Source organism: Sinocyclocheilus anshuiensis, unplaced genomic scaffold, assembly GCF_001515605.1.
Source record: "Sinocyclocheilus anshuiensis isolate Anshui unplaced genomic scaffold, SAMN03320099.WGS_v1.1 scaffold615, whole genome shotgun sequence".
In the NCBI taxonomy this organism is placed as follows: Eukaryota; Metazoa; Chordata; class Actinopteri; order Cypriniformes; family Cyprinidae; genus Sinocyclocheilus; species Sinocyclocheilus anshuiensis.
This window is the reverse complement of record NW_015552647.1, coordinates 2,473,182-2,485,924: the sequence shown is the minus strand read 5'-3', so window position 1 is coordinate 2,485,924 and position 12,743 is coordinate 2,473,182. Positions and strand designations below refer to the sequence as shown.

Sequence of the window (12,743 nt, the reverse complement as noted above, 5' to 3'; positions counted from 1 at the left end):
ACTACTACTACTACTACTACTATTACCATCTTGTGCCCTGCAATAATCATTTACTCAAACTCGCTTTTATTAGATAAAGAAGAAAAAAAAAATCGGCCAAACATATCGGCCAAAAAAATCAGCATCAGATATCAGCCATCGGCTGCCCTGATTTCTAAATATCGGCATCGGCCAGAGAAAAAACCCTTGTCGGTCGACCTCTATTGCTGACACTTAAATTAATTGTTTAGCCACTTTTGCACTTTATTAAAAAAAAATAAAAAATGTTTATTTGTTATGCATGTTATGTATGTTTATTAAAAACAAGTTTTGTAATAACCAATTGTTCCGGTCCAGACCTTTGACACTGATGAAAATTCATGGAAAATAATGTGTTTTTTGAACCTTAAACCGCATAAACACATTTCATTACACCAAATACACAAAATAATGTTCTTTTTAGCAACGTCATATGACCCCTTTAAAATTATAATTTACACTCAATACGTTATTACTGCATACTGTTTTATAATGTACTATAATACTGAGGTGCAGATAATTGCCACTATTTGCAATAAGTAGTATAAATAGCAGAAAATCCTGCTATTTTAACAGTGTAAATAGAATCTATCGCTATCTGCACTTAGTGTAAATAGCATATTGTTAAAAATACTGCTATTTTCACTTAGTGTAAATAGAATACATTGCTATTTGCACTTAGTGTAAATACTATCTATCGCTATTTACACTTAGTGCAAATAGCCGCTGCCTTAAAAGTATGGCTAGATCAGTTTGCTGTATTTGTCAATCACCATTAAAGCAAAGTTTCTGTTCAAAAGAATCAGCAGCTCAAATATATGCACATGCATACTGAAAACACAGAAGCCTAATGGAATATTCCAGTATGTCAATTTGAACCCAATTAGGCAACAATTAAGGGAGTAATGATAACAGTGACTGTCAAAGTTGTGGGAAGTAACTTGTCCTCACATCGAGATCAGTGTCATACAAATTAAATCTGGTTTCAAGTAATTAATGACCTCAAGGTTACCCAAATAACAATTCATTCCGAGAACTTAAATATCCTGCTGTGACCGTTGCGGCTAGAGATTAAAAGGTCCGCTTTTTGTCAGTATACGGTGTGTGCAGAACAATTTTAATCAATCCAACTCATTTTCTTTATCAGAGCTTGTCATTTCAGATGGGGGGAAAACGAAAACAGCACATTACATAGATAATTCTCTCTCGCTGGATCGGAGCTCTTCATTGGAATGCAGCTCCTTCATTCAGAATGTTGAAAAGAGACATGTGGGAGCCAAAGCATATTTCTCTCGACCTTGGGAGCCCATAGCAACGTTTTAAATTCAAACTATAGAGAAGGAGAGAGAGGGAGCATGTGAGAAAAAGCAAGCAGATTTTCAGTAAGATGCTGCAAAGGAAAGTTTAAGGAAAAGAACATAAGTGCTGCAATGCCCATACTGACACAGAAACATCTGACTGTATCGCCTTTATGTGGTGCTTACTCATACCTTTCTTCATATCTTTTTTTTTTTTCCAGGAAGGCTCACAGGTGGGTGAAGCTTTGTGTTCGCAGCTCAAGACCCCCAAACTCCTCCACTAGGAGACAGGGCGATTGAAAACCTAGAGGGAGCAAGGGACCAAAGACGTACGGTTAACCTTTAATCTCATCAAAGGACTCTAGAGGAAGTTCCTTGACAGGAGATAAAACGGATTGACTCAGAACTGCTGCCTAAAGAACCTGATGAGCATTCCATTCAATTACAAACCCATCGCTACGTGACATAACTATGAACTTTAAAAGATTGTGCCCTGTGAAAGGGTGCCTCCATTGACCCATCAACTCAGTTGTGACACATCTCAGATCTAAAAATAGACACGCTTTGGTTGAAACCGCCTTGCTGCAATGTCTTCAGCCATGTGCAAAATGGTTGGATGGACCAACCGTCGCTGTCAAGGCTCAGCATTGGTTCTTCTCTACCTCTTTCTGACTGCTTTGGCTGCGAGGCCCAAAGGTCCAGGCCACACGCATCTAAACTCTATCCGGATTGATGGGGACATTTCATTGGGCGGCCTGTTTCCAGTTCACGCCCGGGGTCACGAGGGCAAACCCTGCGGTGAGCTGAAAAAGGAAAAGGGCATCCATCGTCTGGAAGCTATGCTCTTTGCTCTGGACCGCATCAATAATGACCATGAACTGCTCCCAAACATCACGCTGGGCGCCCGCATTCTGGACACATGCTCGCGAGACACTCATGCTCTGGAGCAGTCTCTCACTTTTGTCCAGGCGCTCATCGAAAAGGACGGCACGGATGTGAAGTGCCAAGGTGGAGGATCGCCCATCATTACCAAGCCAGAAAGGGTGGTGGGTGTCATTGGAGCGTCGTCCAGTTCCGTGTCTATAATGGTGGCTAATATCCTCCGTCTGTTTAAGGTAAACCGCATAATCATTATTCTATTTATTTATTTTCTGTGGATTTGGATTGAACTTGATCATGATGGATTTACTTGTCTGCTTCCAAGTTCAAACTGAATTTCCATGCTGGTCCAGGCTGGTTTTCTGCTGGCCTAGTGAGAGCAACAAAAATGCTGATGATTTTTTGGAGTTTAGAAATCTTTAGTATCTTAAGTAATTAAATGATAAAAAAAAAGTGTGCTGTCAAACGATTAATCGCGATTAATCACATCTAAAATAAAAGTTTGATTACATAATATATGTGTGTGTACTGTGTATATTTATTATGTATATATAAACACACACACACACACACACACACACACACACAGTATATATTTACATGTATTTACATATACTGTATATTTATATTCATATAATTTATATTATATATATTTAATATATAAACGTAACATTTTTTTCCTAAATATATACATGCATGTGTGTGTGATTAATCGTGATTAATCGTTTGACAGCACAATAAAAAATGAAAATAGAAAGAAAGGGGAAAAACTATACATTAAATAAATTAAATCAAATTCATAAATTAAATTATGAAATAAAATAAAATGAAATTAAAATTGAATTTTAATTGAAAAAAAGACAAAAATATGACTAAAAGAAAAGAAAACAACAACAAAAACATCTAAATGAACATTTTTGCAAACCTTTAGCTGTTGATGCTTATCTTCCTGATCATTAAGGTCTTACCGCTTTAACAAGTTAAGAAGCCTGGTTTGAACACCACTGGACCAGGTTTGCAAACAAAACATATGCTGGAGATGGCTTTGCTGGTCTTTTCACGGGTTTGAAATAAATACGCTGATGTGTGAGATTGGATTTTGTTGCTGTTGCATCTGTATCTTTCTTTCCCCTGTCGTTTGGTCTTCTCCTTTATTAAGCAGAGTGGATAGCAGTGTCACAGTAAATGTATAATTGATAAGAAAGCAATCTGGAGGTCCTTACATCCACTTAGCCATGACCAAACAAAGTCAGTAGCATTCCTCAACTCATTCTGTGCAAATTGCGAGGCTCCTATCTGATAATGTAAACATGGCCTTTTTCCAAACAAATGTTATCAGAATATTGACGGCATTAAATGGGTGAAGACGAGCTAAAGAGATTTCCGAATTAGTATACAGCCCTTCCAGTCTTCAAGACCTGATTCTTTTCACCGTTATGTTCACATTGTTATGGAGGTGGGTAATTTTTCATCTTGATGAATGTTTAACGGCACACTTTCACACTTTGATGATCACCTCAGGGGGAGATTCTGAATATGCAAATAAAATAGTGTTGCACCCGTGATTCAGTTAACATGTAATACGGGACACAGATAGTAAATGTGGATTATGGGTTTGACATGATGTATTGTAGCATGTCTTATATATGTAATGCATGAATTGTTAATTGAATCTGTGAATTGTGAACATCAACCTGACAATAAGAATTAAAGTAGCTCAAGGCTATTGGCTACCATTAAAGACACTCTTTAGGACCCTCCGCATGCATCCGTTGATGTACTTTCAACCTAAGAGATCAAATGCCTCTCCATTTTACAGGGGACGGTGGTTATGAAGGAAAAAATTGTTTGCGTTTGAGGATCATATTTGCATCTGTTCACAAAGCAGGTATATGAATAATGCAGGACTTCATGTTTAGCTCAGAATAGCACTGACCTGGCGTCAGCGAGGCCGATTCTCATTCATTCCTCAGCCAGGCTGCCCAGAGACAGATGCCCAACGTTTAATGGATATTTACCCTCTGAAATGCCGACTACATGGTGCCATTCATCAGCCAGAGAGTTGTGATCAAAGACAGGCGGAGGAAACTCAGCAGTGGCGCGTGGAGATGACAGGACTCGAGCATGAGTGCTGATATAAGCACATTTAAAGCTCAAAGCTAAAACACTGGCATTATTGAGAAAAAGATGCAGCAGGTGCAGCGACAGGGCAACTGGGGAGTCCTCGCTGCGGGTGGAGCTCGTTTGTTCATAAATTCACTGAGCGCTTTTGTGCAAACCCTCTTATTAGGATCTTCAGATCAACAGTGCACTGATCTTTAGTTCAGAAGCACACCTCAGTTGCGGTTACTAAAGATGCACCTCACCGCACTGTCATGCACTCTACGCATAAATGCCTCGGTTCCTCCCAGTCATTCGCAATTTCCTCTACTCATGTAGAACATGTACTCATTCCATCCAGAGCCATTTTACCGGAAGCCTGAAAGGTTTCGGTTGAAGCTGATGTAATCTTTTTATAATCCACTTAGATAATGGCTTCAGCTTTGACCATCAAAGTACAATGTATAAAAAAAAGGACTGGTAAGAGGGATGTTTTCATTTGACTGAAAAATGTTGGACTAGACTGAGACTCTTCACTGACAAAAAAGCACCATGGTATTATTACTGTGGTATTTTTTGGGCATGTACCATAGTAATATCATGGTCTTCTTTGAAGTACCAGAGTGTGTAATCATTCAGTACTGTGGTACATGAAGTCCCTTTAAGGCAAGTCAGTCCCCGGCCGAAATGTTAGGTAATGGAGGTAAGGCTTCAATCTACTTGAATAGGAAAAGCCTAAAATTGCCAAAGTTGCTGGTCAAGATTGCAATAAAATCTGAAAACTATACAGTAATATCATAAAATTGTTTTCTTTAGCAGAACTTGCACTAAAAAGTATTTGTTGCGATATATAAAGTATTTGTAGGTATCGTAAACCTGATATTGCAGCTCAATAATTACATTTGTAATTGCATTTCCATTTTAAACACAATACAGCAAGTTACTTTTCCTATTTTTGCTCTACTAAAGAAATGATTCAGTGACTCTCTCATAAATAAATTCACTTGCTTTGTCTTATTTCAAAGGCTGTGCCCTCCAGAGATTGCATTTGTCGGCCGGATATGCCACCGAAGATGGTTTATTTTAGAAAAACATCCATTACATTCCAAAGTGAGAAAGCAATTACAGTAATTACACCTCACAACAAACATCAGTGTATTTTATAACAGCTGCTTTTCTGAAATGAGACAGCCTCAATGACGTATGCAGTGTTTCTGGACAAATTAGTGTTTTGAACGAATAGGTTGAATGAATAAGTCAATGACTCATAATGCAGTCATTTGTTGCCACCTACTGGTGTAAATATATTAAAAAATAAATCAAAGAGTTATATAAACTTGCAGTGCTGTTAGACTGTGAAACCACTTTAAAACTTGATTGGCCAATTTAAGGACCAGAACTAACTGCTGTATAAAATGTGATAAATAGACATTAATTAGATTCATACTAAACATGCTATAAAGTAATTTTCTATAATTTTTAATCAGAAATTTTAATATAGTACCAATGAACATGTTTCAATAGTGAGGGGATAGGAAAATCCAACACAACAACGGCTCCTCCTTATACTTTCTCTGTTTTAAAGCACCATGGAATAATCATCTAATACCATCACGGTACTGCCTCAGTACTCGTGCAAAAGGTGCCTGTATGCATTACAGAGTAGAAAACTGTAAATATCTGCCGCATCTGCTTAAAGAACTGATGTATGCTTACCCAAGGCAGTAAAAGAATTTGTGCATCAGCAAAAAGCATTTTTTGCTCCAGACAGTCTCACTGAATTTAACATGCTTTCTGACCATGTGCAGCTATTGGCCTTTTGCTTGCGTTTCGCTAGTTTTCAATTATGGAATCCGAAGCACTGAGAAACAGGAAAAGTGCATACTTGCATACGCAAATGCACATGCATACACACACGCAACCGTCACCCACTACCTCAAACATGCACACACACGCAAACACCAGGGAGAAAGAAAACTGCATACTCTTACAAGAACACCCTGCTCAAGATGGAAGGTCTGCCACCTGCGTGCAGTTTAGGGGGTTAACAGTACTTTCCCTAGCATAGATTTGGCAGTCCTGAGCTTTTCATGATTAATATTTCACATCAGCATTACATAAGAGCAGCTAGAAGCAGCAAATTAACCTTCCTCAATGTATTGAAAAATCCGACAGCACATTCAGAGTATAGGCTGGAGTCAGAAAGAAAAAGCAACTCTTGTTTGGAGTTATGTGAAATTTGCCAGCATCATTTATCTAACAAGAGTGTTGCGGCGTCAAACTCACAGCTGTCATATAGCCACATCCTCTTGCCTTCTCTTATTGTTAATATAAAATGGAAGCTTGTTTTGAATTAATCACTGATTTTTCTGTGCCAAAAAGACTTGAAATGAAACTATCCAAAGCATTTTGGATTCGTGGAATGTTTACCAGCACTGATAATGTTCTAGCTATTACAGAGTCTCTTACTTTCATGGCTATAAAGCAAAACTACCTCACTATCTTAGTAATAATGCAAACAGTCTGTTAAAAATTTATGTTATGGCAGACCATCAGAATTGCTATTATGGGTCATAGAACTGCCCTGGGTTCACAGCTATGCTATTAAACAATGGCTGACTATTTTATTTTAGTGATAAAATTGTCCAAATGTATGTACCATCATTGACTCAAAACATGGCATCACTATAGTCATTCATCCCTATTTTTTTTTTAGTGTTAAAGTCAACATAAAAAAAAGAAATCTAAATTTGCCCCATCTACTTTCCTAATACGCGTTCCTGATCTTATTGTGCACTGTTCCAAAAAAAAAAAATTGCTTATAACTTGTTGGTTCCCTACCAACAATGTCTAAGACCACTTTTCACGATCCATGGATGATGTCCAACGGATAAATTCTGAACCCACCCAACATTTTTTTCGCATTGAACATCCTCTTTAACTCACAAATGCATCAGAATGGTTTGCAAAATGGCATTTTATGTTGACATTAACAGAAGATCTTTACTTTCAATCCAAAAAAGGTCAGTGGTTTCGAAACATTTTCAGGGTGATAATTAGATTTAATTAATTACAATAATCATTGCCTGCTTGCATTGAGTTTTGTATTCACGTACGTCACTGATCAATATTGTTGTGCTTTCAGCAGACTTGTGAATGTTTATGCCACACGGTTTGTAGCTGCGCCTGTAATTTAGCTATTAAATTGGAGGGCGATGTAATTGTCTGAGTTTTTACACCTCTATTTTAAACCCCCATTCCCGCCCAGACACTTTGAGGAGGACAGTAGATTCATGATATAAACTCTCTCAATGGTTGTTTTGTCTGTCTGGATGTTTGATTGTTTTAGCGCCAGTGAGTTATAAAGAGTTTCAGAGAGCCAGGGAAGGGTCGCTATAACAATTGTTAACACTCACTCTTAAATTGGCCTGTTTACACTGCTGCCTCACTGTCGGTTTCCACTCAAATGTCTGACATATTGCTCTATTTTCCTCCATCTTATCGTTTCTTTGTCTTCCTAAGTCTTGCTGCCCAGGATTCTGACCTGACTGCTCTCGCCAAGTAACTTCAAAAATCACTGCTGATGGCTATATTTGAAGTGATGTTGGAAGAGAAAGCAAAAAGAGCAGTTTTCAAAGCGAAAGTGAGAAAAGCAATTAGATGTTCCAGCATGGTTCACCTATTTGTTTCAATGAGGAAATCTTTCAGCATTTAAACCCTAAAGGTGAAGCGAGTGATTTTTTTGGCAACAGGATGGAACTGTTTTTCAACAAGTTTCTTGAACACTCCCCCTGCCTGCTATTGGTTAAATAAGCAGATAGCCACGTCCTAATCTTAACCAATTAAACTAGTGTTGCTGGGCGGTTGAGATGCTCAGTTTAACAGGACAATGTTTTTATAGCATCACAGTATTTACACTTTTTTTCCCCCAGGGGAAATCAACCTATTAAAGGTATACGTCTAGGTGTCTTGGTTTATATTAGGCTGGGAAGATGAATGAAAGTATTTTTAACATAAAATAAATAAATAAAAAATTACACACGTCATCTTTAAGTTTGCAATCCAATGCAATTCTTAATTCATGTTCAAGGAGGCACTGCACTGCTGTGTATTTATGGAAAATTTATTTCTATTTACTCAAATCGCATGTGCAAAGCTACATAGTCTATTGCTTATCAGTCACTCAGTGGTGTTACAGATTTTCTAGCACATTTCACGAGAGAACAGATGCAAGCACGCACAATGTTGACATTTAAAATAAATCATTGAATTTACCCCAGACAATGGCAATTGCTGCTAGGCCTATATACCAGGAAAATTGCAATTGATCCACATTGTTATCTGAAGCATTGAAGCTTTTCATAAAATTCCTGGTTTATGGTGAGCTTTTTTCAACATAGTAGGTCTCAGGGACTAATATTAACAAGCTTTATTATTCTCCATATCTTTTTAATTATTTGTTTAGAGTGCTGTAAATTGAATCATTTACATGGCAATGTGTGATATATGAACTTTCACAGATTCAAAAATTCAAATGCTTTCAACAGGCCTCCATTTACTTTAATTTGCTTTCTTTTCAGTATAGGTTATGGCAAATAAATAGTCTCTCTTCCTGTGTGACAGATGGGGCTTTTACCCGTCGGCAGAAAAATACCACACTGGGTCTCTTTGATTTCTGAAGCAAACTTGCCATCATTTGAGTAGCTTGCTTAGAGGTTCAATTTGACATTGCCCTCCATCTCAAAGAGGGCTACATCGTAATTGCTCTCTGTCTAAGAGCGCCTCCATTTTTCAATTACACCTACCCAGCATGTGATCATGTTTCTACCACCTCACAAACTAATACTCTATTGCAAGGGATTGGAGTGACAAATTTAACATAATTTTCTATTCAGAGGTTCCCACTGATTTCTCGTCTGAAGGTTTTTGAATTAATGTGTAAGGTATTAGAAATGTTTGAGTTAGCCCCACTCTGACCATTGAAGGAGCCACTGGTACCATATTCTGTACACTGACTATATGTTATTTAAAGACACAGTTCATCCAAAAATTTAAATTAAGTCATTATTTACTTACCCTTATATCATTACAAAGCAATATGATGTTTTTTTTTTCATGGATTACTATAGAATAATTTAGCGTTGTTTGAACTCAAAAACTAATTAGAATTGTTTTTTTAACCGAGTTTGCTCAACGAACTAGATTTGGTTCAGAAACAGGACTGAACTTTTCGCTCAAAAATTGGACTGATTCGCTCACAAATCAATTTACAGATTCAGTCTGATTCAGAGTTCTCAAAAAGAGTTAAAATCAATGTTTTTTGTGAAGCTGACATCAAGCTTAATTCAAAGTAGCTGCTAATGGATTACTTTTATGGTGCTTTTTTGGTGCTAAACAGCCTTGGCGTTATATGGATCATACCTGTGCACAGATGCTTCAAAATGTCGAATAGTTTACTTTCAGAAGAATAGAGGTCATACGAGTTTGGAACAATATGGGGTAAGTAAATAATGTTATGTTTTTCAGAATAATTCTGTATAAAGGGCCGTATAAAGGTATTTTCACAAAGGACGATGACTATAATGACTACTAAAGTTCTAATTCTATGAGAATCGTTAGGTCACAGCTATTACGATAACGATGCAGAAGAACAGTTTGCATACAGTATTCGAGTCACTTCTGTATGAACAAATAGCTGATGTCAGTCATCTTTTATGTTCTCCCCATAGCTGTGAATATCACCTGTAATCATAGTAACAGTAACTGAAATAAATATCATATATGGCGATGTAAATTTTACTGGAAAGTTACACCTGACGTGTCATGAGTGATTTGCACGTTAATGAACCAACAGCAGTTTGAGATGGAATTCTCAAAGTCATGCCACAAAATTAAGGAGATTAGCGTTGGTGGAAGACTGACTGGATTGTACATTTTCAGGTGACACATGCACAGCCCATTTTGTTATCTTTGTATGTTACCAGAACCACACATAAAAACGCAACATGGCTGTCTTTGTATATATGTCGTACTGTATGACTCACGGTTCTTTTCACACAGCAGGTGTTCGTCAAATGTACGGTTATGAATCCAGAAAATTAGGAATGTGAGTTCAGTTATTGAACGCGGTTGTCAGTTTCCATAAACAGCCAGACCGGTTATGAATATAACTGCGTTAAGAGCTCAAATATATGTCTGAGAACCATATTCTGCTGCTATGTGAACATCTCAAAATTGTCACAGTGCTCTTATTTGCCAAGGTACTGAAGTATGCAGCAAGAAAAAAAATTATAGCTGAGATTTCAATATGAACCCAAACTGTTTCTTATTAAATTATTAAATTAATCTGAGAACAAATTATCTGAGCCATGTCAATTTGTGTAGCTCTGTACATTCACTATGTTGTGCCATTTTATTTTTTCATAGTAGAATCATCTAAAACGAAAGAGCAGCTTCTGAGTAATACTTTTTTTTGACTTTGTAGTCTGTAACATTTTGATGTGTAGAGGCAAACCCGCAATAGCAGTCTACTTGTAGAATCCATGAAATATGAAATGCATGAGGAAGAATGAACGTATGAGCTACATTTTCACAATGCTGCAATACTGAAGCAGGTTGCTCTGCTTTGCTTGATGGTTTTGTACACAGTCCAGTTTTTTTTTCCAAGTCTCCAGTGCATCCTTGTAAAAGTGAATTAGTGCAAATCTGCCTGGGGTGATATAGCTAATTCAAGGTCTGAATCATGTCTTCTTAAAACAAAACAGACTGATCTGCCCGTGGTCCCTGTCATGTTGAATGAACACAGAAAGTGTTCATGTTGTTTGGTAGGGAGCACATCAAGTGTGATTGCATGTAATGGCAGTCGGCTACCTCTTTTCTTCAGAATGTTGTGCCCGCTGTGTTTTTTCCCTTTGCTCTTTTCTTGCATGGTTTGTTTACCTGTTGCATAATGCACATATTTCTTTTTGCTGGTTTCTATATTAGCACTGGCTCAGTGTGCAATGTGTAGCCCCTATAGCTACATGCCCTAATGGACTTCTTATTGGGAATAACAGTGTACAATCAGAATTGAAATGATGCCTGGATGTGTGGTCTTGTCTGTTTGCTAGTGGCTGGCACTAAACTTGGGAAAACTCATTGGAGTGCCCTTCCCTTTAAGGATTTCTCCAGTATACTTGTCACGCCGGTGAAGCAGCTCGAAGATTGACTTCGACTTCTATTCCACCTCGCTTGTCAAGGTGGTCGTTTCCCTCAAAGCATACTGGCCCTCCCCCCCATCCTATTACTTTGTGCTTTTTCCTTCACTGTGTGGCACAAACAATATCACAAAGGCTAGAGGCTTACGGTCCTGTCTATACCTGATATCAAATCATTTCCTTCATCTCTGAGATACCTACATCCAATCAAAATTCAATACAACCACAGAACCTATTTCAAACATTTTTTTTGATGTACATATGATTAGAATATGACTGGAACAGATTGTGGCAGCATATTTACCTGCATCATGATTGGATATTACCACATCACCAGTGCAGTTTGAATTGGATATTGCACTAGGAATCACAAAATGTGAATCTACAAAATATTTACTGTGGGGTCGAAAGGAAAATGCTTCTATATTGTATTTTTCTAATTATTTAATACAGTATTTATATTATATTTTATTTATACAATTTTAAAAATATTTTTGAAATATATTTCTTATGCTCACCATGGCTATTTTTTTTTATATCAAAACACAGTAAAAAACAGTAATATTACAAATATTATTACAATTTAAAATAACAGTTTTCTATACACATATTAAAATGTAATTAATAAATTAAAAGGAATAAAGAAATATTTATTTATTTATAATTGTTTAGTTTTGTTTTATTAGCATAACAATTTAAAGTTTTAATACTGTTATTTGTTTTTTCTTCTTTTTCTTTAATTGACCTAGAAAAATCTAAAATGTTTTCCTTTTTTCCTTTTGCTTTTTTACTTTCAATCCTAAATCTTTGTTCGTTTCCAGATCTACCATATTTTCAGTGTGCTTTCTGACTTTTGGACTTCACTGCAGAGCTGTTGTCAGAAATGTTGAGAATGAAGATTGGCCTATGATGTAGTCTCATTGGACCCAGAGAGAGAAGAGGGGCCCCACACATACACTTTTCATCTCGGACCCCTGCCCTGCTGTATATAATAATGTGAACATTCTGCTAGAACAGAAGCCTCAGACTTCACATTCAGATTACGCTACATTTTGTCTTGACAGGGCAGCAAATCATCTACCATGACAAGATCAAAGAGAGTTAATATCAGTGCAAGATGTGAACAAAACCGTTTAAGACAGAGAAAATGAAAGAGAAAATCTTTAACCGAAAATATAATGAGCGTGTGATGCATTCCCCAGTTGCTGAGAAGTACAGGCATGCTTACAAAGAGACTTGGCTTTAAGCAATT

General features: G+C 37.1%; 1 protein-coding gene across 1 annotated transcript in view; it reads left to right on the top strand.

Moving 5' to 3' along the window:
* Positions 1-12,457, top strand: part of LOC107667026 (metabotropic glutamate receptor 4-like) — a 19,801-nt gene extending 7,344 nt beyond the window's left edge. The window contains exons 2-3 of the mRNA XM_016458607.1: positions 1,538-2,431; positions 12,313-12,457. Coding sequence (XP_016314093.1) covers positions 1,904-2,431; positions 12,313-12,381 — 597 coding nt within the window. The 5' untranslated portion in view covers positions 1,538-1,903 and the 3' untranslated portion in view covers positions 12,382-12,457. The remainder of the gene's footprint in view (positions 1-1,537; positions 2,432-12,312) is intronic.
* The last annotated feature ends 286 nt before the right edge of the window (positions 12,458-12,743 follow it).